Genomic DNA, 25,440 nt, shown 5'->3' with positions numbered 1-25,440 from the left:
GGTACTTTAGGACAGCTCAATACACCCTAAAAGCACAGTTGCATGTGCTGTGGTTTAAAGGAGTCTTCTTATGGCCTGAAAAGCTCCAAAACGATGTTTTAGTGTTTTTGCATTGGTTTCTAACATTACAGCTCATAATGGTCATGCCGTGGTTTAACCTAGTCTTCTTATAGCCTGAAAAGCTCCAAAGCAATTTTTAGTGTTTCTACATTGGTTTCTAACATTACAGCTTTTAATGGTCGTTCTGTGGTTTAAACTAGTCTTCTTATGGCCTGAAAAGCTCCAAAGCGATGTCTTAGTGGTTCTGCATTGGTTTCTAACATTACAGCTTATAATTGTCATGTTCTGATGCCAAGCTACTGTAAGACAGCTCAATACACCCTAAAAGCACAATTGCAAATGTTGTGGTTTAAAGTTTTGTTCTTATGGCCTGATTAGTTCCAAAACAATGTTTTAGTGGTTCTGCATTGGTTTCTAACATTACAGCTTGTAATGGTCATGCCGTGGTTTAACCTAGTGTTCTTATGGCCTGAAAAGCGCCAAAACGATCTTCTAGTGTTTTTGCATTGGTTTCTAACATTACAGCTTACAATAGTCATGTTCTGATGCTAAGCTACTGTATGACAGCTCAATACACTCTAAAAGCATAGTTGCAAGTGCTTTAGTTTAACCTTGTCTTCTTATGGCCTGAAAAGCTCCAAAACGATGTTTTAGTGATTTAGCATTGGTTCCCTACATTACAGCTTATAATAGTCATGTTCTGATGCCAAGCTACTGTAAGACAGCTCAATACACCCTAGAAGCACAGTTGCAAGTGCTGTGGTTTAAACAATTATTCTTATGGCCTGAATAGTTCCAAAACAATGTTTTAGTGGTTCTGCATGGGTTTTCCAATGTTACAGCTTGTACTGGTCGTGCCGTCGTTTAAACTAGTGGTCAGATGACCTAAAAAGCTCCAAAACGATGTTTAAGTGTTTCTGCATTGGTTTCTTACATTACAGCTTATAATGGTCTTGTTCTGATGCCAAGGTACAGTAAGACAGCTCAATACACCCTAAAAGCACAGTTGCATGTGCCGTGGTTTAAAGGAGTCTTCTTATGGCCTGAAAAGCTCCAAAACGATGTTTTAGTGTTTCTGCATTGTTTTCTAACAATACAGCTTATATTAGTCATGTTCTGATGCCAAGCTACTGTAAGACAGCTCAATACACCCTAAAAGCACAGTAGCAAATACTGTGGTTTAAACTTTGGTTCTTATGGCCTAATAAGGTCCAAAACAAAGTTTTAGTGTTTCTGCATTGGTTTCTAACATTACAGCGTTTAATGGTCGTGCCGTGGTTTAAACTAGTGTTCAGATGACACTTTTGTGTTTGTGTTTCTGTATTGGTTTCTTACATTACAGCTTATAACAGTCATGTTCTGATGCCAAGGTACTTTAAGACAGCTCAATACACCCTAAAAGCACAGTTGCATGTGCTGTGGTTTAAAGAAGTCTTCTTATGGCCTGATTAGTTCCAAAACAATGTTTTAGTGTTTCTGCATTGTTTTCTAACAATACAGCTTATATTAGTCATGTTCTGATGCAAAGCTACTGTAAGACAGCTCAATACACCCTAAAAGCACAGTAGCAAATACTGTGGTTTAAACTTTGGTTCTTATGGCCTAATAAGGTCCAAAACAAAGTTTTAGTGTTTCTGCATTGGTTTCTAACATTACAGCGTTTAATGGTCGTGCCGTGGTTTAAACTAGTGTTCAGATGACACTTTTGTGTTTGTGTTTCTGCATTGGTTTCTTACATTACAGCTTATAACAGTCATGTTCTGATGCCAAGGTACTTTAAGACAGCTCAATACACTCTAAAAGCACAGTTGCAAGTGCTGTGGTTTAATCTTGACTTCTTATGGCCTGAGAAGCTCCAAAACAATGTTTTAGTGATTTAGCATTGGTTCCTCACATTACAGCTTATAATAGTCATGTTCTGATGCCAAGCTACTGTAAGACAGCTCAATACACCCTAAAAGCACAGTTGCAAGTGCCGTGGTTTAAACAAGTCTTCTTATGGCCTGAAAAGCTCCAAAATTATGCCTTAGTGTTTCTGCTTTGGTTTCTAACATTACAGCTTATAATAGTCATGTTTTGATGCCAAGCTACTGTAAGACAGCTCAATACACCCTAAAAGCACAGTTGCAAGTGCCATGGTTTAAACTAGTGTTCTTATGGCCTGAAAAGGCCCAAAACGATGTTTTAGTGATTCTGTATTGGTTTCTAAAATCACAGCTTATTATGGTCATGCCGTGGTTTAACCTAGCCTTCTTATGGCCTGAAAAGCTCCAAAACGATGTTTTAGTCATTCTGCATTGGTTTCTAACATTACAGCTTATAATTGTCGTTCCTTGGTTTGAATTAGTGTTCTTTTGGCCTAAAAAGCTCCAAAACGATGTGTTAGTGTTTCTGCATTGGTGTCTTACATTACAACTTAAAATAGTCATGTTCTGATGCCAAGCTACTGTGAGAAAGCTCAATACACCCTAAAAGCACAGTTGCAAGTGCCGTGGTTTAAACTAGTGTTCTTATGACCTGAAAAGCTCAAAAACGATGTTTTAGTGTTTCTGCATTGGTTTCTAACATTACAGCTTATAATGGTCATGCCGTGGTTTGACCTAGTCTTCTTATGGCCTGAAAAACTCCAAAACGATGTTTTAGTGGTTCTGCATTGGTTTCTAACACTACAGCATATAATAGTCATGTTCTGATGCCAAGCTACTGTAAGACAGCTCAATACACCTTAAAACCCCAGTTGCAAGTGTCGTGGTTTATACTAGTCTTCTTATGGCCTGAAAAGCTCCAGAGCGATGTTTTAGTGATTCTGCATTGGTTTCTAACATTAAAGCTTATGATAGTCATGTTCTGATGCCAAGCTACTGTAAGACAGCTCATTATACCCTAAAAGCACAGTTGCAAATGATGTGCTTTAAACTTTTGTTCTTATGGCCTGAAAAAGTCCAAAACAATGTTTTAGTGTTTCTGCATTGGTTTCTAACAATGCAGCTTATAATGGGCATGCCGTGGTTTTATCCCAGTCTTCTTATGGCCTGAAAACCTCCAAAACAATGTTTTAATGTTTTCGCATTGGTTTCTAACATTACAACTTATAATAGTCATGTTCTGATGCCAAGCTACTGTACGACAGCTCAATACACCCTAAAAGCACAGTTGCAAGTGCCATGGTTTAAACTAGTCTTCTTATGGCCTAAAAAGGTCCAAAACGATGTTTTAGTATTTCTGCATTGGTTTCTAACATTAAAGCTTATAATATTCATGTTCTAATGCCAAGTAAGACAGCTCAATACACCCTAAAAGCACAGTGTCAAGTGCTGTTGGGGATATGCGAGGAGCACAAATTATAATAATTGGATTTATAGCTCCTGATTGGAGATACCAATTATGTTTATAATTTAGATTCACAAATCTTGGTTATTAGCTTAAATATATATAACTATATGACGAATGTCTATAGTTTGGTAAGTGAAACACTTACTATTATTGATTTAATAATTATTAATTGAATTAATAATTACTTAGTTTACGGGGCACCACCCTGTTTCCAGGGACCAATAACCGATTTGGAATAGCCAATACAGTCTCATTTGTATTTAAGTTAGTTGAAGGGTGAACTCCGTACCATAGCCGACTCAATTCACTAGTGCTGCAAAACCATATACAAATAATCACAAACAACGACTAGTTAAATTATGAACGCTTTATTAAACAGTTAATATTAACTCTAGTGTCAACACTATCTTGAATAACTCAGCAAATCACAACTTAATTATATGGTGTGTTCGTCTAGCGTTCTGTATGTGTATGCGCGTTACCTGAGATAAGAGGGGTGTGTGTGTGTGTGTGTGTGTGTGTGTGTATATGTGTGTGAGGGTGAGAGAGAGAGAGAGAAAGAGAGAAGAGGAGGAGGAGGAGAGCGCCCCCCTTTAGGGGCGTGGTGAGGTGGCACAGCTGCGCGCGTGTGCCGGTGAGCCCTTTGAATGGAGCGCGCGTGTCTGGCGCTCACAGGGAAAGAAGCGTGTAACGGAGTGTGAAGTGGGACTAGCGTGGATAAGGCTCGTGGTCACACAAACACGTGGGGCTATATTCTGCGATATAGTCACGTGATCGCGGAAGCGTGCAGTGGTTGAAACGTGCGCTTGGCGTGGTCGCAGCAGAAACAGAGCACTACACAGTAACACAATAAAGCACTTAAGCTAGCGAAATCACAGGTTACAACACTTCAATGTGCACCTCTTAGATTCACGTAGATCTGTAACAGCGTTACAGTCACGTGATCGCGGAAATACACAGCGGTCAGATCGTGTGTGCAGGAAAAGAAACACAACAATAAAACAATTACTGATACCCTAAGAGTTCTACTCTGCTCAGACTTAAGAATGCCTCTGCCTTACTGCTCAATCCTGGTGAGAAGCTCCGGCGTTGCGTGCGTGCGTGCGTGCTTGCGCTGTTGCGGTCCGGTCCGGTCCAGGTGTGCGTCGCGGTGATCGCGTCGTGATCAGCTGATGCGGCGGCGAGTGAGGCGGTTAAGCTGGCGGTTTCCTGCCGTGTGGCTGGAAGTAGATGGGTGATCAGGCCCGTTCTCTGTGACGACGTCTCCGTTGGTTCAGCTGCGGTGGAGGCTTCAGGCGTGCTGGTGCCGAGGGAAGCTCCAGGTGGGGCAGCGAGAGGGTCGAAGAGAGGAAGGGGAAACGGGAGATCGAAGAGAAAAAGGGAGAGAACAAGGGAGGAGAGATCGACGAGAACAAGGGGAAACGGGACAGGGTCGGAAAGAACAAGGGAAGGGGAGATAACAAGGGACGAGTCTTCGGTCACGGCGACTTTTATAACCGTGTTTTTGGTCACGCCCGTCCTATTGTTTGGTCCAATCAGGATGGCTGACGTCCAAGTTCTTCCGGCTGACGTCCAAGTTTCTCCGCCGTTTGTCGCTTGTGTCAGCGGGAGTTGGATGTCAGCGGGGGAGCCAGGTATGGGTCCCCAGCCTGGCGCCTGGTTTTGGCGCTGAGATTTGAAATCTCTTTGTTCTCACTCACTACTATCAGGATGAGGACATTACATGCAGGCCGCAGTATTTCCTTTGTCTGAGCATGTGGGACCTTAATAATAATTCTGTTAATAACAGATTATGCAGATGAGGTCCCCCAACAGTGCTGTGGTTTAAAGTATTCCTCCTAAGGCCTGAAAAGGTCCAAAACGATGTTTTAGTATTTCTGCATTGGTTTCTAACATTAACGCTTATAATAGTCATGTTCTGATGCCAAGCTACTGTAAGACAGCTCAACACACCCTAAAAGCACAGTGTCAAGTGCTGTGGTTTAAAGTAGTCTTCTTAAGGCCTGAAAAGCTCCAAAACGATGTTTAAGTGTTTCTGCATTGGTTTCTATCATTACGGCTTATAATGGTCATGTTCTGATGCCAAGCTACTGTAAGACACCTCAAAACACCCTAAAAGCACAGTTGCAAGCGCAGTGGTTTAAACTTTTGTTCTTATGGCCTTAAAAGGTCTAAAACAATGTTTTAGTGATTCTGTATTGGTTTCTAACAATACAGCTTATAATGGTCATGCCGTGGTTTAACCTAGTCTCTGTATGGCCTGAAAAACTCCAAAACAATGTTTTAGTGGTTCTGCATTGGTTTCTAACATTACAGCTTATAATAGTCAAAGCTCCAAAACGATGTTTTAGTGTTTCTGCATTGGTTTCTTACATTACAGCTTATGTTGGTCGTGCTGTGGTTTAAAATAGTGTTCTTATGGCCTAAAAAGCTCCAATATTATGTTTTAGTGTTTCTGCATTGGTTTCTAACATTACAGCTTATAATAGTCATGTTCTGATGCCAAGCTACAGTACTGTAAGACAGCTCAATACACCCTAAAAGCACAGTTGCAAGTGCCGTGGTTTAAACTAGTCTTCTTATGGCCTAAAAATCTCCAAAACGATGTTTTAGTGTTTCTGCATTGGTTTCAAACATTACAGCTTATAATACTCATGTTCTGATGCCAATCTACTGTAAGACAGCTCAATACACCCTAAAAGCACAATTGCAAGTGCAGCGCTTTAAACTAGTCTTTTTATGGCCTGAAAAGCTCCAAAATGATGTTTTAGTGTTTCTGCATTGGTTTCTAACATTACAGCTTATAATGGTCATGCCGTGGTTTAACCTAGTCTTCTTATGGCCTGAAAAGCTCCAAAACGATGTTTTAGTGTTTCTGCATTGGTTTCTAACATTACAGCTTATAATGATCATGCCGTGGTTTAACCTAGTCTTCTTATGGCCTGAAAAGGTATAAAACAATGTTTTAGTGTTTCTGCATTGATTTCTAACATTACAGCTTATATTGGTCGTGCCGTGGTTTAGACTAGTGTTCTTATGACCTGAAAAGGCCCAAAACGATGTTTTAGTGATTCTGTTTTGGTTTCTAAAATCACAGCTTATTATGGTCATGACGTGGTTTAACCTAGTCTTCTTATGGCCTGAAAAGCTCCAAAACGATGTTTTAGTCATTCTGCATTGGTTTCTAACATTACAGCTTATAATGGTTGTTCCTTGGTTTGAACTAGTGTTCTTTTGGCCTAAAAAGCTCCAAAACAATGTGTTAGTGTTTCTGCATTGGTGTCTTACATTACAACTTATAATAGTCATGTTCTGATGCCAAGCTACTGTGAGAAAGCTCAATACACCCTAAAAGCACAGTTGCAAGTGCCATGGTTTAAACTAGTCTTCTTATGGTCTGAAAAGGTATAAAACAATGTTTTACTGTTTCTGCATTGGTTTCTAACATTACAGCTTATAATGGTCATGCCGTGGTTTGACCTAGTCTTCTTATGGCCTGAAAAACTCCAAAACGATGTTTTAGTGGTTCTGCATTGGTTTCTAACACTACAGCATATAATAGTCATGTTCTGATGCCAAGCTACTGTAAGACAGCTCAATACACCTTAAAACCCCAGTTGCAAGTGTCGTGGTTTATACTAGTCTTCTTATGGCCTGAAAAGCTCCAGAGCGATGTTTTAGTGATTCTGCATTGGTTTCTAACATTAAAGCTTATAATAGTCATGTTCTGATGCCAAGCTACTGTAAGACAGCTCAATATACCCTAAAAGCACAGTTGCAAATGCTGTGCTTTAAACTTTTGTTCTTATGGCCTGAAAAAGTCCAAAACAATGTTTTAGTGTTTCTGCATTGGTTTCTAACAATACAGCTTATAATGGGCATGTCGTGGTTTAACCCAGTCTTCTTATGGCCTGAAAACCTCCAAAACAATGTTTTAATGTTTTCGCATTGGTTTCTAACATTACAACTTATAATAGTCATGTTCTGATGCCAAGCTACTGTACGACAGCTCAATACACCCTAAAAGCACAGTTGCAAGTGCCATGGTTTAAACTAGTCTTCCTATGGCCTAAAAAGGTCCAAAACGATGTTTTAGTATTTCTGCATTGGTTTCTAACATTAAAGCTTATAATATTCATGTTCTAATGCCAAGTAAGACAGCTCAATACACCCTAAAAGCACAGTGTCAAGTGCTGTGGTTTAAAGTATTCCTCCTAAGGCCTGAAAAGGTCCAAAACGATGTTTTAGTATTTCTGCATTGGTTTCTAACATTAAAGCTTATAATAGTCATGTTCTGATGCCAAGCTACTGTAAGACAGCTCAACACACCCTAAAAGCACAGTTGCAAGCGCAGTGGTTTAAACTTTTGTTCTTATGGCCTTAAAAGGTCTAAAACAATGTTTTAGTGATTCTGTATTGGTTTCTAACAATACAGCTTATAATGGTCATGCCGTGGTTTAACCTAGTCTCTGTATGGCCTGAAAAACTCCAAAACAATGTTTTAGTGGTTCTGCATTGGTTTCTAACATTACAGCTTATAATAGTCAAAGCTCCAAAACGATGTTTTAGTGTTTCTGCATTGGTTTCTTACATTACAGCTTATGTTGGTCGTGCTGTGGTTTAAAATAGTGTTCTTATGGCCTAAAAAGCTCCAATATTATGTTTTAGTGTTTCTGCATTGGTTTCTAACATTACAGCTTATAATAGTCATGTTCTGATGCCAAGCTACAGTACTGTAAGACAGCTCAATACACCCTAAAAGCACAGTTGCAAGTGCCGTGGTTTAAACTAGTCTTCTTATGGCCTAAAAATCTCCAAAACGATGTTTTAGTGTTTCTGCATTGGTTTCAAACATTACAGCTTATAATACTCATGTTCTGATGCCAATCTACTGTAAGACAGCTCAATACACCCTAAAAGCACAATTGCAAGTGCAGCGCTTTAAACTAGCCTTTTTATGGCCTGAAAAGCTCCAAAATGATGTTTTAGTGTTTCTGCATTGGTTTCTAACATTACAGCTTATAATGGTCATGCCGTGGTTTAACCTAGTCTTCTTATGGCCTGAAAAGCTCCAAAACGATGTTTTAGTGTTTCTGCATTGGTTTCTAACATCTAACATCAACCTTCAGGTTTGGTAGTAGAGATGGTTGGTGGCCATGTAATTTTCACTTCTGCCAGTAAATGTCATCAAACAGTAAGACATTAAGTCAAGTCCATCAGAACATACAACATTTTATTTTACAAGAGTGCAGTATAGGTGGCAGTATAGGTATCCTAGTGGCCGAACTAGTCAAACACTGGCTAATTACTTGCTGATTATTTAAAAAAGCAAAATAATCATTTGTTTCTTCTCTGCGGTGCGCCGGTGCTGATGGTGCAGGTGCCAGATCTGTTGCTGCCCAGGCTCATGTGCTGCCTTCTGCATCAGCAGCAAGATTATTTCAGTGTAACAAACCTTATAGAACCTAAAGATTAGAACCATAATCTAGTTTAGTTATTATTAATTATTTAAGATTACACAAACTCAGATATTGGATGGCAGCCGCCTGGTGCACGTGAGTGTCCAGCTTTTCAATCACTCCCAATCTGAATGTGAGGAAGGAGGTAGAGTCAGCGCAGACACAAAACAGGCTTCTCATCCTAAGGACTTACTTACAGTGTAGGTAAGTGGAGACCAGGGGGAGGTGTGGTGAGCCGTGTCTATAGGGCATTGTAGAGGTCAGTAATTTGGTGTGAGCTCCATTGTTTTGGCAGCTTAATTTGTGAGAAGAAATAACTCTAAAAGCTGCACAATATTGGTGGTGTATAAATTGCTTCAATAGCCCCTTGATTTTATCATAAATGTCAAATGTGTCACATTCCCTGAGGCTACTGGTTTGGTGACATGGATGGGACCATAAGTAAGCCAGAAACTAGTGTCTGTTTGAGAGCTGAGACCAGTGAGCTGAGTCATCATGCCAGCCTTATCAGCTTAGCAGAGAGGAGTGTTGGTGTACTAGAGAGGCACAGATTGATTTTAAATGCATACCTGCACCAGTCGAGCAGGTTGGGTTTGATAAACCTGAGGAGGGAGGCATTCACAGCACAATAACAGAAGGACAGAGAAATGTAGTCACAGAAAAAGCAGTGGGGGAAACACTGTAGACACCAAGGTAAACTGGAGGAAAGTCTTTGTACCGTTTCTATAGGAATCATTTCCTTGTGAGTCTTCGCAGCAGGTCAGGTATGTGGTATTGCATCAAATCGTCCTCCTTGTTCTAGTCAGTTACAATCCGTTGTTGTTGAGCTGAAGAATGAGGGACAATGTAAGAAATGTTCCTCACACTGCCACACACCTTAAAAAGCTTGTTATATTACTCACATAGCTTCATAGAGTCTTATTAGAACATGATGATACAAACCATCTATATGTTTGGATGTTCAGGTCCAGAGAAATACTCTGATGGGGAAGCGGAGCACGGTGGGTTAGGGTTAGGGACAGACAGGGGCTAAGTTAAGGGACTTGCTTTTCACCACTGAAAAGCAAGTTGTATTATAAATATTGGTAATTTTATTAGCCAAAATGTGTAAAAAAACGTTAACAATTGATGGTCTGTGTTGATAGAAAACATGAAAACGCAGCAGTATTATGTGTTGTGGCTGAAAATGGTCACGTCCTACAACACCCAGAATGCACTGCGCTCTCTGAATCTTCCGAGCTGCAGCCATTGGACTGCAGGATGCGTTACTCCTTCGGTTTACAGACAAATTTTAACGTTGCTTGTCATTTCAACAAGATTTTATATTTTAATAGTGTGTTTTAATAAAGACATTGTTTCTGAATTGTTTAGTAGCTTTTTATTTTGGAGCAAACAGTTGTTAAAAAGCCAAAGATTCTTCATTTAGCCAAAACCCTCTTCTTTTCAGGGACAACAAATACAAACAAATATGTTACCTGCCAGCAGTAGAATCCACAACTTTCTCCAAGAGAAATCAAAAGCAGTAGATTTTTGCAGCATTGTTTTTTTCATTTTCAGTTGTGTTTCTGTCAGGGCATGGTACAGAGAAACGATGCGGCTCCTCTCAGCAGCCCAGCTGCTGGGTTTTGGACCGCAGATGCCGGATGCTGGATGCTGGTTCTTGCTGGGTCCGGGCTTTCTGCTGCGGACTGATCAAGGCTGTATGCTCTGTGTAGCCTCATCCTCCTTTACATGGTGTAACTCATCTGCACTGTACTCTGGCCTATACAAGTAACTTCAAATATCAGACTGTGCTAAAACACAGTAAAATTTGCTGGCAGGCTGGCTCCGCCCCTCATACAGTCATTTGATTTGTTTCTTTTTGGAATTAGCAGGAGATCAACATAGTTTATCTAAAGCTTTTAGCAACTATATACAGTAAGCTTTAATGCAGAGCTCTAATAAAGAGCTAAAAAGTCCATTAGACCAATACTTCTGTCTAAGACTGTTTAACAGTGACTAAACCTCCCATGACTGCAACAACAACTGACATTAAAGTTGAAAAAAATGTTAAGCCTTCAAACAATTCTGAAATGTAATCTAAGAGAGACATTGGTGTTAAGCCACACTTTAACATGCTTCAAGCTGACCACTATCCAGAAAAAGACTTTTAATGTCTTCAACATGGTGCTGATTAACAGAAAAGAGGAAACTAGCAGCTTGTGATTCATTCCATGGATTCCTTTATCTTATCTCAGAGAGAGTTGATGACGCACTAGAAGACATCTTTAAACACTGAACCAGTTAACCAGTGGTAAACAGACTGGCTGTAAACATCTCAGCCAAGCCTGTTTTTCCTGATCTTGTGAAACTAGCTATTGGAACATGTTAGAACGACATGTTGGTGCTCGGTGTTGCCCCTGTCAGAGATTTAGTCGCTGGTAAACACTGTTATATATATATATATATATATACATATATATATATATATATATATATATATATATATATATATACCAACCAGACATTGTGGTGGTGGACAAAGAGCAGAGGAAAGCCGTAGTGGTGGATGTGGCAATACCAAGCGATGGCAACATCAGGAAAAAGGAACATGAGAAACTAGAGAAATACCAAGGGCTCAGAGGAGAACTGGAGAAGGCTTGGAAGGTGAAGGCCACAGTGGTGCCTGTGGTGATTGGAGGCAGTGACCCCCAAACTGGAGGAGTGGCTACAACAGATCCCTGGAATAACATCCGACATCTCAGTCCAGAAAAGTGCAGTCCTAGGAACAGCAAGGATACTGCGCAGAACCCTCAAGCTTCCTGGCCTCTGGTAGAGGACCCGAGCTTGGAAAGTGGATGAGACCACCCGCGTGGGGTGAGAAGGGAGTTTTTTTATATATATATAATACACTGCCGATATATATATATATATATATATATATATATATATATACATGGGGGCGGCACGGTGGTGCGGTGGGTAGCACTGTCACCTCACAGCAAGAAGGTATATATATATATATATATATATATATAGCTATATGTGAGTATAGCTATATGTGAGCTATATATATATAGCTCACTGGATAGCTCAATCGGTAAAGTCGCAAGACTTTACCGATTGTTAGCCCGGTCTAACAAGGTCTGCGTCAGGTGTTGGGGAACCAGAGCACCTTGACGAGAAATGGGCTACTGGAACAAGAAAGAAATGGCTAAGATTCAAGAACAGAGAACTGTTGGAATGCTACTACTCAAGTAACCCTAGTCAGAGGGGTTACATGAAAAGAATGTGTGGCGAATGGGAACGGAGAAACCCACATTCAAGACTGACTGCGAAGCAACTAGTAGCTCAGTGTTCCAACATCCACAAACGGCAACTGCTATCACAACTTGAGATTGACGAGATACAACACAAATGCTATGGCAAGGGGGAGCCAGGGCGCCAGGTCAGAGGGGAGGTTTCACCATCTCCCCAACCAGAAATTGGGTACGAAGCCCCAATGAGCACAGATACGCTGAGCCAGGCAGCGACTGACCTGAAAGATAAGATCATGGCGAGATTAAACAGGCAACCCCGAACCCCACTACAACGGCTAAGTGAAGTACCATCAGAAAGTCTCATGCAAGATGTGAATGCAGCATTGAGAGTGATCCCTACCACAACAATCACAGAAACCAATGAGCTGATATACGCTTCAGCATCAGTGATCCTAGAGGTGCTTGGCTATAAGAGCAACCACCATGGAAGCCATGAGAAACAATACCCACCATGGATGGTTGGAGGCAAAAATCAAGGCAGCTCGGAGGGAAGTGAGCCAAATGACAGAGGCCCAGAGAGGTGCAATGAAAAGACAGATGCCCAAGAGGTACAGCCATATGCCCATACCTGAAGCACTCGAAACTGCCAAGCAAAGGCTACAAGCCTTGGCCAGCCGCCTAAAGAGATACACCAGAGATAACGAAGCCAGACGAATAAACCGGCTGTTCGCAACACAACCTGCGAAAGTGTACTCTCAATGGCAGGGTAATAACAGCAGAGCAGACCCACCAAGGCAGGAAACTGAACAGTACTGGAAAGGTATATGGGAAAGGGAGGCGTCACACAACAGCGATGCACAGTGGCTGGTGGATCTGAGGGAAGACCACAGCAACCTCCCTGAACAGAATCCAGTGACTATCACAGTGGCAGACATCCAACAAAGAGTCTCAGGTATGAAAAACTGGACAGCACCTGGCCCTGACATGATCCACGCCTACTGGCTAAAGAAGCTCACTGCAATCCATGAGCGCCTGGCAGCACAAATAAACCAGCTGCTAAGGGATGGGACTCACCCTGAATGGCTAACCAAAGGGCGAACGATCCTGGTAATGAAGGATCCCTCAAAGGGTACAGTCCCATCCAACTACCGGCCAATAACCTGTCTCTCCACAACATGGAAGCTCATGTCAGGCATCATCGCAGCTAAGATAAGTGGGCACATGGGTCAATACATGAGCGAAGCACAGAACCTGTGCACAGCCTGGATCGACTACAAGAAAGCCTATGACTCAATGCCACACACATGGATCACTGAATGCTTGGAGCTGTACAACATCAATAGGACTCTAAGGGCCTTCATTGCAAACTCGATGAGGTTGTGGAGAACCACCCTTGAAGCCAATGGGAAGCCACTTGCCCAAGTATCCATCAAATGTGGCATATACCAAGGAGATGCACTGTCCCCACTGCTGTTCTGCATAGGTCTGAACCCCCTCAGCCAAATAATAAACAAGACTGGCTATGGATACCGACTCCGGAACGGGGCCACCATAAGTCACCTCCTCTACATGGATGACATCAAGCTGTACGCCAAGAGTGAGCGAGACATCGACTCGCTGATCCACACCACCAGGATCTACAGCTCGGACATCGGGATGTCATTCGGGCTCGAGAAATGTGGGAGGATGGTGACAAAGAGAGGCAAGGTAATCCACACAGAAGGGGTCTCACTCCCAGAAGGAACAATAGCAGACATTGAGGACAATTACAAGTACCTTGGAATACCCAGGCAAACGGCAACCTTGAGCAGGCAACAAGGAATGCGGCAACAGCCAAATACCTCCAACGAGTAAGGCAAGTCCTAAGAAGCCAGCTCAATGGCAAGAACAAATCCCAGGCAATAAACAGCTACGCCCTGCCAGTGATCAGATACCCTGCGGGAATAATAAGGTGGCCAAAGGAAGAGATACAGACCACAGATGTTAAGACGCGAAAGCTCCTCACCATGCATGGAGGGTTCCACCCCAAATCCAGCACCCTGAGACTGTACGCTAGCCGCAAGGAAGGAGGCCGAGGACTAGTGAGCGTGAGAGCCACTATCCAGGATGAAACATCCAAGATCCATAAGTACATCAAGGATAAGGCCCCGACAGATGACATGCTGAGTGAATGTCTCAGGCAGTGGAGAACAAAGGATGAGATGCTGGAAGAGGGACCATCATGGCAGGACGAGGCCCTTACACGGGATGTACCACCGGAACATAACTGAAGTGGCTGATCTCAACAAATCCTACCAATGGCTTGAAAGGGCTGGGCTGAAGGACAGCACAGAGGCACTCATCCTGGCTGCACAGGAGCAGGCCCTGAACACCAGAGCCATAGAGGCCCAGCTCTACCACACCAGACAAGACCCGAGGTGTAGACTGTGCAAAGAGGCCCCTGAGACAGTCCAGCACATAACTGCAGGGTGTAAGATGCTGGCAGGGAAAGCATACATGGAACGCCATAACCAAGTGGTTGGCATAGTATACAGGAACATCTGCGTAGAGTATGGACTGGAAACCCCAAGGTCAAAGTGGGAAACACCTCCCAAGGTGGTAGAGAATGAGCGAGCCAAGATCCTGTGGGACTTCCAGATACAGACAGACAGAATGGTAATGGCGAACCAACCAGACATTGTGGTGGTGGATAAAGAGCAGAGGAAAGCCGTAGTGGTGGATGTGGCAATACCAAGCGATGGCAACATCAGGAAAAAGGAACATGAGAAACTAGAGAAATACCAAGGGCTCAGAGAAGAACTGGAGAAGGCTTGGAAGGTGAAGGCCACAGTGGTGCCTGTGGTGATTGGAGCACTGGGGGCAGTGACCCCCAAATTGGAGGAATGGCTACAACAGATCCCTGGAATAACATCCGACATCTCAGTCCAGAAAAGTGCAGTCCTAGGAACAGCAAGGATACTGCGCAGAACCCTCAAGCTTCCTGGCCTCTGGTAGAGGACCCGAGCTTGGAAAGTGGATGAGAGACCACCCGCGTGGGGTGAGAAGGGAGTTTTTTTATATATATACAGTATAAGTTCTAAATAAGGGGTGGGAAAACTCAAACCAGTCTCTGTCCCTGTGAAGTAAGCAGCAGCATGACATGAGCAGTATGTGAGCAGCTTAGAGGTAAAACCTTAGAGGTAAAACCTGCTTTGTCTTGTCATCGTGCCATCGTGTGTCATGTAGCTCACAAGCTCAAAATAGTACTCAACATTATTTTTGGACAACTCCCATTAATAGTCATCGTGCCAGCCGTGTGCCATGTAGCTCACAAGCTCAAAATAGTACTCGACATTATTTTTGGACAACTCCCATTAATAATTGGTGTACTCCTTTAACATCGGTAGCAGGAATTACATGTGTTACACTGGAATATATATATATTATTCTTTTTCTTTTATTTTATTTTATTTTTTTATTTCAAGTATCCCTTTGTCTTCACAGACTGATTGAAGGACCATGGCACTGCCTGCTGCCTTTCTGTGTGAGGACCAGTTCACCTGCTCCATCTGTCTGGAGGTCTTTACCAATCCAGTGTCCACACCTTGTGGGCACAGCTTCTGCCAGTCATGCATCTCCTCCTACTGGGACACACAGGGGAGTGTGAAGGCTTACCAGTGTCCTCTCTGTAAGGAGTCCTTCCGCAAGCGACCCGAGCTCCATGTCAACCTGACCCTGAAGGAGATCACAGAACAGTTCAAGCAGATGGCCACTGGACGACTACCGGTACATGGAAGTGGTGGACTGAAGAATCCCAACGTACATCTTCATTACCCTCATGCACAGCCTCAAAGATCGGGGGAAATGCCAGAGAGCATCTTTGCTGAGATGATAACTCGGTTCCATCTCCTGCAGACTACCGGGTCAACACAGGCCACACTTGCTCATCCCAGTGACCTTCACTTGCATCAACCCAGTCAGTTCAGTAACCAGGGGGCCTCGCTCCCCCTTCTCCCCTACTCATCTCCCCGCAGGTAACAAAATATATTTTGAATATTAGAGAAATAAAACAGCTAACACTGACTTCATTCAAACAACCTAAACTCCATTGTTGTAGCTTTGTGACCAAAGGAAAACCATCTGTTCCTAACTATGGTTCTCATAGTTAGGGGTTAGGGTTAGCCCTAACCCTAACCCATGTTCCATCCTACAGTACACAGTTTGTTCAACCCTTTGTGTTTTAGTAAAGCTTAATGACGTCCATATAATTCTCACTGTAAACTTTATAGTTTGCAGTTGCTAGAGTATCTTTTATATGTGTTATATGCTGTGTTTTTCCCCTTTGTTCATGTGGTTATCAATTAACCACAGTGACGTCATTGTTGTGGTTTCAGGTTCACTCTGAGTGGTCCGAGTGAAACCTCCCCCAAACTGCCTTCGTGTCCCTTTCACATCAGCGGTCTGGAGCTCTTCTGCCGGACTGACAACACCTGCGTATGCAGTGTGTGCGTTGAGACGCCAGAGCATGAAGGACACGACATCGTCCCTGCCAAACGGGAGTGGCTCATCAAGAAGGTAGAGAAAGCAAAGTATGCAGGCCAACAGTGGCTGATGGTGTGTACAAAGGTCCAGTGTGAGGGTCAGATGTCAGATATTTAAAGATTCCCACCTGATCAGCTATTTATGGGAACTGAATTATAGGTACAGAAGCATCACAAATAGAGCAGACCTACTTTGAATCCACAACGAGCAGGTTAAACAGGTTAAACAGAGCTTATGGTCCGTCCTGGGGATGAGGTTTTGTCAAGTCTCATGTCAGACTCTAATCATCCTTAGATGAGGCAGGACTTACCACAGGTGAGATGACGGCTGCTACTTGTTGGTTCCTTGTCAGGGAGGCGAGTGTGCTGCTGGAATGTGTGGCTGTATCTTTGAGTGATGTATAATGACAATGTAAAAAACAAATTTAAATAACACAACATATTGTCTGTCTCCAGTCTCAGTTGTGCACTGACGATATGAAGCTGAAAGAGTTAATTGGTGAGAGAGAGAGGAAGGCAGATGAATTACAGACGTCCTTAGGACAGATCCAGGTGAGTGTCTGTAGAGTCTAATATTAAATTCTTGTTCTTGTAAATGCAGCATCTGCTGACAACAGCGAGACAACACATTTTCAATCATATGAGCAATAATAATTGACATGATTTGTGTTTGCATCTCAGCCATATGCGCCAGCCTTGTTAGTCCTTTAGCCATGAACATGTATAGCCTGACGTTAAACAGCACCTTTCACTCTCTTCTGTTGTTGACCTTAGGCTACTGTTAAAGGAGAGACAGAAGCAGTAGTTTGTGCCTTTTCCAAAATGATCTCGGCTGCAGAACAGTGTAAAATTGAACTTTTGGAGGTAAATATCACTGGCACAGAAACTATGTTGACTAATATGGAAAGAGAACTTTCTCCATCCATAGCATGAGGCCAACTCTGACCCTGCAGGTGATAGAGAGGACCTGTCGCACAGCTGAGCAACGAGCCCAGACTCTGCTCAGAGAGCTGGAGGAGGAGATCGCTGGGCTGCAGAAAAAAAGCGGGGCATTAAGCCAGCTGGCCGTGTCCGAGGACTACATCCTGTTTCTGAAGGTAGAAGAGAAGGAAAACAAAAGTCAAACACTTGAATTTGTAGGATTTCAACTCCCTCATCAAATCATTATCTACTGGATCTTAGCAAGTACAAACTAGTAAAAGTAATTTTTTTAAGAAATTACATGGGAGAGCTGATCTGCAACCGCAACAATGACAAACCCTGATTAAGCTGCTGACGTCACAAAGTTGAGTATGACAAAACGATGAAAACGACAAAACATTGACACAGATTAAAACGATGACAGCAATCAAAAATATCACGATTAAAAAGAGGACCAAGGTAAAACGATGACAAGATAAAAAAAAAAATGTCAAAGATTAAAAAGTTGACCAAGGTGCATTGTTGACAATCATGTCAAAAAAATTTGTGTCTCCTTCATCTTTTTTTCCCAAACGGCTGCCATAAATTATCATTAAAGCCTATGTAGGAAATTCAGGATCTCTTTGAGCTTTGAGGTCGACAGCAACTAAAGTATAGGTTTGAGGGTATAGCCAGACACATCATTAGAAAGAAGACGAAGTATGCTTGCGATTTAGTGAAAAATACACATTGATAGAGTGAAAATTGTGGCTGTAGTGATGAATTAAAGATAGAAGTTCTGTCTTTGAAAAGCGCACCCTCGCACTCTAGCTGTGATATCACGCACTCTAGCTCACGCAATACACACTACTGGAAAAGCTGAAAATGTAACACAAAACACACGATATTAAAATGCTCACAAGTCAAAAAGTATAAAAGATACAGGGACGCTGATTGACACTGATAAAGTTAATAGATTATAGACGCTTTTGAAGTTGAAATGACGTTTCTACGCCAAAGTATGACGATGATAGACACTGATGAATAGAGAGAAGTTGATCAATGATTCCAATAGACAACCATTATAAAAAACGATGAAAAAAGTTGAATAACGTTAAAAGTTGAAAAGTTAAAACGTGAAAAGTAATAGCCCACATCTCCTAAAGACGACACACGTTTAGAAAGTTGAACGATGATTCTATGATGAAGTGTTAAAAAGTAGATAGCAATCGAAAAAAGGGTGGAATAAGAAGAAGTAGCGGAATAATAAAGACCGAAGATAACAATAGTGTAGCTGTTCCAGCTCTCCCACTAACTAGAAAAATTAATTTCTCAAGAAATTACGTGGGAGAGCTGATCTGCTGCTACAACGATGCCAAACGCTGATTAAGCTGCTGATGTCAAAAGGTTGACTACGGCAAAACGATGAAAACGATTAAAACAAGAAAATGTTGACAAAGATTAAAACGATGACAAAAGATGGTGATTTAAAATTTTCAAAAGTTGACCAAGGTTGACAATGTTGACAATCATAAATAAGCTGACTAGCTTTTTGATTTGAAGAAAGTATTTTTAATTAGTTCCTTAACTGTGTCCAAATCTTGCCATTTAAGGTAATAAATTAAATTGGGGCTTTTATTTTAAAAGAATTTAGAGGTTGTGTGTGAGTGATTACTAAACTATAAAATAGTCATTAAATAGTCATAATTTATCATTCCAAAGGAAAAATAGCCCTATTAAAGCAAAAGATTTAGATTAAGCCCTTTCAAAATAAAAGCACCATGAGTGTGAGTGGTTATTTATTGAACTGTAATATAGTCTCATTATCGATTGGTAATTATTCAGAATCAGAAATTTTTAGAAAATCTTGCTCTTTAAGGTAATAAATTGCATTGGTGCTTTTAGTTTGAAAGGACTTAGAGGAAATGTGTGGGGGTAATAACGTAACTGTCAATTAGTTATTAAATAATCATAATTAACCATTCAAAGGCAAAAAAGTGCAGTTAAAGCAAATAAATTGCATTGGTGCTTTTATTTTGAAAGCATGTAGGGGAAGCATGTGTGGGTAATTACTAAACTGTTCGTTCAATCTGCAGGTGCGCCATTGCCATGGAGACGAAAAGCAGGAAAATCAGGCTCACTCTGCTCTGTGAAAGTAGATTTTCACCCTTGACAAATAGGCTTATTCCAGAAAAACCATAATAGTTATTACAAAAATATTTTCATTTTATGAATCCCAAGGCTTCCCTGAACATGTGGAGTTAATTTTATGTTTGAGGACAAAAGTTTGTAGCCACAGTCGCAATTTCAAAATATGTCTCCTCCTGTTTTTTTCCCCAGTCTTCAAGATGTCTCTGCGCTTCGAGGTCCATAGCGACTAAAGTGTAGGTCTGAGGGTATAGCCAGTATAGACGTCATTAGAAAGAAAACAAGTATGGCTGTTCCAGCTCTCCCACTAATAATAATAATAAAGAGCGAAGATCTCAATAGTGTGAGAGCTGTTGCCAGCTCTCCCACTAATAAAAGCGAAGATATCAATAGTGTGAGAGCTGTTGCCAACTCTCCCACTAATAAGCACATGTAGTAAGACACCTGTTTAAGCTCATTCGATGCAGTTTCCGTACTGTGAAGATCCTGGGAATAAGAACTAATAAAATATTAATGCTAACTGGACATGTTGCTCTGACTGCAGGCATATCCTCTAGTGTCTGCCCCTCCACAAACCAAGAATTGGTCCGATGTCTCAGTCTCTGCAGAGCTAACTGGGATTCTCGGGACTGTCAATCAAATAATGCAGCGATTTCAGGAAGAGATGCGAACTCTGCCAGAGCTGTGTAAGGCTTTAAGGTCTAGTATGCTGAACAATACACATTGGTTGATGAATGAACTGGACTGCGGTGTGTTTCTTCCCATTCACTCCAACATCTCTGTTTTATTGATAGGTCAGCGATCTTTGGACCAATCTGTACCCAGGTCCAATCCAAGTAAGACTTCAACTATCAAACACAAAAAAATGATAATTCATATAAACCAGTTATGGTCAATGAAGCAAAACAGGACAAAATATGAATAAATATCTTTTATTATGGTCCTGTTTCTGTCTACAGGAGTTAGGAGGGTTCAGGAATATGCAGGTACAAGATGTCTTACAAATTCCAATTTCTTCCTTTATTAGTTTGTTTGATCAGCAGCTGCTCACTTCTCTCTAATTAGAGGACATCACATTAGACCCTAACACGGCCCACCCACGTCTGGTGATCTCAGCCAATGAGAAAGAGGTACACTGTGGCGACCGACATCAACTGGTCCCCAACAACCCTGAACGCTTTGACCGAGTGGTGTGCACGCTGGCTCGCCAGGGCTTCAGCTCAGGACGGCACTACTGGGAGGTGGGAGGCTTGCAGAAAAAAAAAAAATCAGTAACCGTACAGGATGAACTGAGCTCTGACCTTCTGTTGAATGTGTATATTGTCCAGGTGGAGGTTGGTGGAAAGACAGACTGGGACCTGGGGGTGGCAAGCTGGTCTGTTACACGTAAGGGCAAAATCCCTGTAAGCCCGGCCCACGGCTACTGGTTCCTCAGCCTGAGAGACCAGAGCGACTATGCTTTCCGAACAGAGCCCTCAACTAAACTGACGGTCAGGCCCAGACCTTCACGCATTGGGATCTTCGTAGACTGTGACAAGGGGCTGGTGTCCTTCTACAATGTTGAGGCCAGAGCGCTCATCTACACGTTCACTGACAGCTTTCCTGATACCATCCATCCATTCTTCAGCCCCTGTACTAATAAATCAGGAAGAAACGAGGCCCCACTAATCATCTGCCCTGTTACGACAAAGTGAAACGAGCCACTACATTGACAGACCGAACCAGTTACATTTTCTAGAGGAAAGCTAATGGAGGCGGGGAAGGTCACGGTCAGAATGCTTTTAGACTGAAGACCTTGCTCTGTGTTTCTGTCTCAAATCCCTGCATTTGGTGTAGATAATTGCTGGTACATGCTCTGGGTGTCAATCCCACCAACCAGATGGTCTCTGCAGGACATAATATGCACTAAGTCTGACACTGGGACTGAGCTGATTCAAAGATGCTGTTTTCAAAATTTATTTTACACATAAATGAACACTGGCTTGTAGGATACTGCTGCATGTTATACATAATATTCTGCTCAACAATCCCGGTTGTACATGATCTTTAAAGTTGGTGTTCTTTTAAAATGAGATTGTAGTATATTTATGTATTATATTATATAGTATATATTGTTATACAGGCAGTCAACAATATGTTCTGGTCATTTTAAGGTGCAGTGACTGTACTATAACCCTTGTGTTTTGGCAGAGTCGTTGTCTAAGGAATGTCTGGGATAGACTCCACGAAACAGACATTTACTTTTGAGTAAACACTTATGGTTGGTCAGTGGTATCAGGCCAGAAGTTAGAACGAAACCAGATGTCTAGCTGACGTAGGATCAGGGTCTATAAGCTCGTGCCTCAGCCTTAGAGGGGCAGAGCCCCACAGACCGATGGATGACTTGCTGTCTGGGACGATGGGGTTCTCACTCCTGCAGGAGACCAGGCGACCTCTCACCGCTGCTCTGTCCTTTCTTCATTGCTGATAATATTATGTCACCACTTGTAATAAATTTGAGATGTATCTGTTTAAACGTTAATGTAGTGGTGGTTTGGGTTTGTCCATTTCAATCTGGCAGTTGTAAATTTACTACAAGATCTAGGTCACATGGTTTTTACTATAATGCAGGTTTGTCATTTTAAAAATCTTTAAATGTTGTCATATAACAGCATCATCATTTAGTACAACCAAAGAAAAATAAATAGAAGGTATTAAGTGGCAGTTACATACACTACTGTACCATTTGAACTGTGGAAATTATTTTACTTCTAGTTTCATTTAATTTCAAATGCATGGGGAAAAAAACACCATTGATAGAGAGAGAAAAACAGGTGGCAGAAATCAGAGCCTGCACCACTGAAGACCCCTGCAGGTAAAATTAGAATGTTTCATCTGTTTCCCTCAATTAACAACTTTGCAAAAGACAGCTGAAGTGAATGAAAATATATAATAATGCTATTGGGCGTTTTATTGTGAAAGTCCGGCCACTGGCCCCGCCCCCGGTTTCCCTTTTTTTCTGAAATAATGTTTCCAATAACGACGCTATGGCGGCTGATTTTGTAAAAGCCTATCAGAAGTGCATAAAATCTTGTTCATCCTCTCCCGACTGCATGCGGGCTTGCTCTTTAAAATGTTTTGCTTTGTTATAACGTTAGTCTATAGTTCTATAGTTCTGTCTTCTTCTTTTACACGTTATTCTTATTAGTAGAGCAGTGTTTTGATTTATTCATATTGTATTTTTTTCAGCCTATACATACATATACAGAGAAAAAAAATAAATTTCAATAAAATCATTTATTTAAAATTCAATCACTGCGTTGATTTTTATTAAGACATATTAAGCCATTGAGGCAATAATAAAGTTGTTCGCTTTTTTTTCGGCCACTCCTTCCCGCCTCCGTGCATTGCAAGCCAGGCCCATCAATATTACGTCACTTCCCCGCGCGTCATACCCGGAAGAACGCCATGAAAAACGGTGTCCTAGCAACCTCGGCGGCGCGTTTTACGGCGTGGAACCTGACACGACGCCAAGTGGCGTAACAAAAGGCGTTTTGAGACAAACACAACGCCACTTCCGGTCACGTGGATGGCATAAAAAGCCATCATTACAGAACACATTTAATATACAGTACATCAGACAATTACACATGCATGGAATAAATCAGTATCTCAGAAATTCATAAAAAACTTAAGAACATTTTACTATTTACAGATTAATCGTAATGTACCTGGGAACTCTGGTTTACAAACATAGTTCATCAGTACATCAGACAATTACACATGCATGGAATAAATCAGTATCTCAGAAATTCATAAAAAACTTAAGAACATTTTACTATTTACAGATTAATCGTAATGTACCTGGGAACTCTGGTTTACAAACATAGTTTTGTTTCTAAATATTTTAGAATGCCTTTATTAGTCCCACAGCGGGGAAATTCTCATCAGCAGCCAGCTTGACCGGCGCTAGTCCGACAGTGGAAGCAATTTGCAGTACAAACAGTAAAGTAAAATACACACACATACAGTGCACACAATACACAAGTGGAAACCTTGCTGGAATTTTTCCGTGGGTACTTCCGGACAGATAGATAAGGACGGAGAGCAGACAGTGAGACTGTAAGGTGTGTGTGTGTGGGGGGGGGGGTATCTGAATCAGTGTAGTAAAGTGTTGTTTATAGAAGTATGACCCAAGATGTTTACAGGTCAGTCCAACAGTTGTCCTTGAAGGGAGTCACAACAGGGAAAGAGGATAGATAGAGGCACAGCTGGTGAGCTAGATTGGACCCGGGAAGGGAGGTGTGTGTAATACACAGCCAACTCTATTACATTTAACAATCCATGACAAATTTGTCTAGATCAATACTCGAATCAGTCAGAACTCAGGGCTTCATTGCCTCTTGTGGGACTATGGGTCACCCGTGACATCTCCTCAAGCCTGTCAGACAAGGCTGTCACCATATTCACCAAGTGTTCAGTCTGTCTGCAGATGTTATCCCGCAGTCTCTTGTCTTCCTCCGAACGGGCTGAGATCTAATTAGTAAGTCCTGCAATCCGGGCATCCGAACGGGCTGTGATGTTACTGATCAGTCCCTCCATTTGGGTCATCCTCTGATGCAAATCATCCGAACAAGCTGAGATGTTAATTGTCAGTCCTTCAATCCGGGCAATTCTCTGGTGTAGATCCGTCAGCCGAGTAACCATGGCCCCCATCGGCATTTGTAGCTCCACGGCCGGTGGACACGCCAATGAGCCGGCCGCAGATTTTCCAATCTTTCGATAAAGCAGGGCACCACCAAAGCCAAACATGAGTAGCCCTGCTATCAAAGTCCAAAATATGAATAGATCCTCTGCATCCTTGATGGACAGAGGCTCCAGACATGGGGCACCAGGAATCCCACGCTTCCCGCACGTAGCCGGAGGCAAAAGTCCCCAAGGGGCAGAGTGGTTCTCCCGGAGATTCTTTTCTTTGTGAGAACATTTTGTCCAATGCGTTGAGTGACCAGTTGATTAGCTCCATGTTCAAAAATGTTATTCCAGAATAGCAGATCAGGGTGCTCAGAAAAAGACAAGACAAGGACACTGCAAGCAAAACCAGAGTGGGAGCAGAGAGAAAACACGTCTGCACTCCTCGAGAGGCGGAAGTAGAAGGGTATAGAATGGGTAATCGTGACCGGTTATTGTGGCTGTTTTGCAGTTTAGCTATAAAGCGCACACATCTCTAAATCCTTTTAAAATAAAAGCATCAAATCAAATTTTTAGCTTTAACAGAATAATTTCTGCTTTTGAATGGTTAATTACTTTTACAATAAAGTAATTACTGGTTTCCTATGACTAGTTAATGAGAAAGTTTTACAATTTAACAATTACCCACACAAGCTTCCTTTAAATCATTTCAAGATAAGAGCACTACACTTTTAGTGCTACTAACTAAGCTCTAAACTAAAGACTGCTTTTTTGTTACTTATAACTACTTAATGAGCTCTTTTTCCAGATTAGCAATTTAGGACACACACTTCCTCAAATTCCTTTTCAAATAAAAGCAACAATCTAACTCTGTAGCCTAAATATCTCTTTTCTGCATTTGACTAGTTAATTATGAGTAGTTAATGAAACTATTTTACCGTCTCAATATAAATTCAACTACTTGTTCTGCAACAAATTTCAGCTGTATTAGATATTTCCCAAACACTAGGCGTTTCATTTAGCTCTTGAAATTATCCATCCATTTTCCAAACCGCTTATTCCCTAATGCGGGGTCACGGGGGTGCTGGAGCCTAACCCAGCTGGCTATGGGCC

At 41.8% G+C, this 25,440-nt stretch overlaps 1 protein-coding gene across 3 annotated transcripts; it reads left to right on the top strand.

The window, feature by feature from the left end:
* Nucleotides 1–9,458: 9,458 nt before the first annotated feature.
* On the top strand, nucleotides 9,459–22,950 carry LOC114860599 (E3 ubiquitin-protein ligase TRIM21-like). Of its 3 annotated transcripts, XM_029159299.3 has the most exons (12): nucleotides 9,459–9,616; nucleotides 15,575–15,889; nucleotides 15,986–16,104; nucleotides 16,465–16,645; nucleotides 17,068–17,163; nucleotides 17,386–17,475; nucleotides 17,565–17,708; nucleotides 20,204–20,345; nucleotides 20,454–20,495; nucleotides 20,619–20,645; nucleotides 20,725–20,900; nucleotides 20,988–22,950. In XM_029159299.3, exons 2-12 carry the CDS (start codon nucleotides 15,590–15,592, stop codon nucleotides 21,351–21,353), a joined length of 1,683 nt encoding a protein of 560 aa, XP_029015132.1. In that variant the 5' UTR covers nucleotides 9,459–9,616; nucleotides 15,575–15,589; the 3' UTR covers nucleotides 21,354–22,950. The 3 variants fall into 3 exon arrangements, with proteins under 3 accessions (XP_029015132.1, XP_029015125.1, XP_055367972.1); XM_029159292.2 differs by having other exon boundaries at nucleotides 15,575–16,104; XM_055511997.1 differs by lacking the exon at nucleotides 9,459–9,616 and adding an exon at nucleotides 10,530–10,552 and having other exon boundaries at nucleotides 15,575–16,104.
* The last annotated feature ends 2,490 nt before the right edge of the window (nucleotides 22,951–25,440 follow it).

Source organism: Betta splendens, chromosome 1 (assembly GCF_900634795.4).
Source record: "Betta splendens chromosome 1, fBetSpl5.4, whole genome shotgun sequence".
Classification (NCBI taxonomy): Eukaryota; Metazoa; Chordata; class Actinopteri; order Anabantiformes; family Osphronemidae; genus Betta; species Betta splendens.
Note: the sequence above shows the minus strand (reverse complement) of the source record. Positions and strands in the feature narration are given on the sequence as shown.

Bases quoted from the DNA above. Each gene is read 5' to 3' on its own strand.
- LOC114860599 (XM_029159292.2), top strand. From the start codon at position 15,590: ATGGCACTGCCTGCTGCCTTTCTGTGTGAGGACCAGTTCACCTGCTCC. The intron at 17,164-17,385 runs GTGAGTGTCTGT...TGTTGACCTTAG, and splicing joins CGTCCTTAGGACAGATCCAG to GCTACTGTTAAAGGAGAGAC. The intron at 20,901-20,987 runs GTGGGAGGCTTG...TATATTGTCCAG, and splicing joins CAGGACGGCACTACTGGGAG to GTGGAGGTTGGTGGAAAGAC.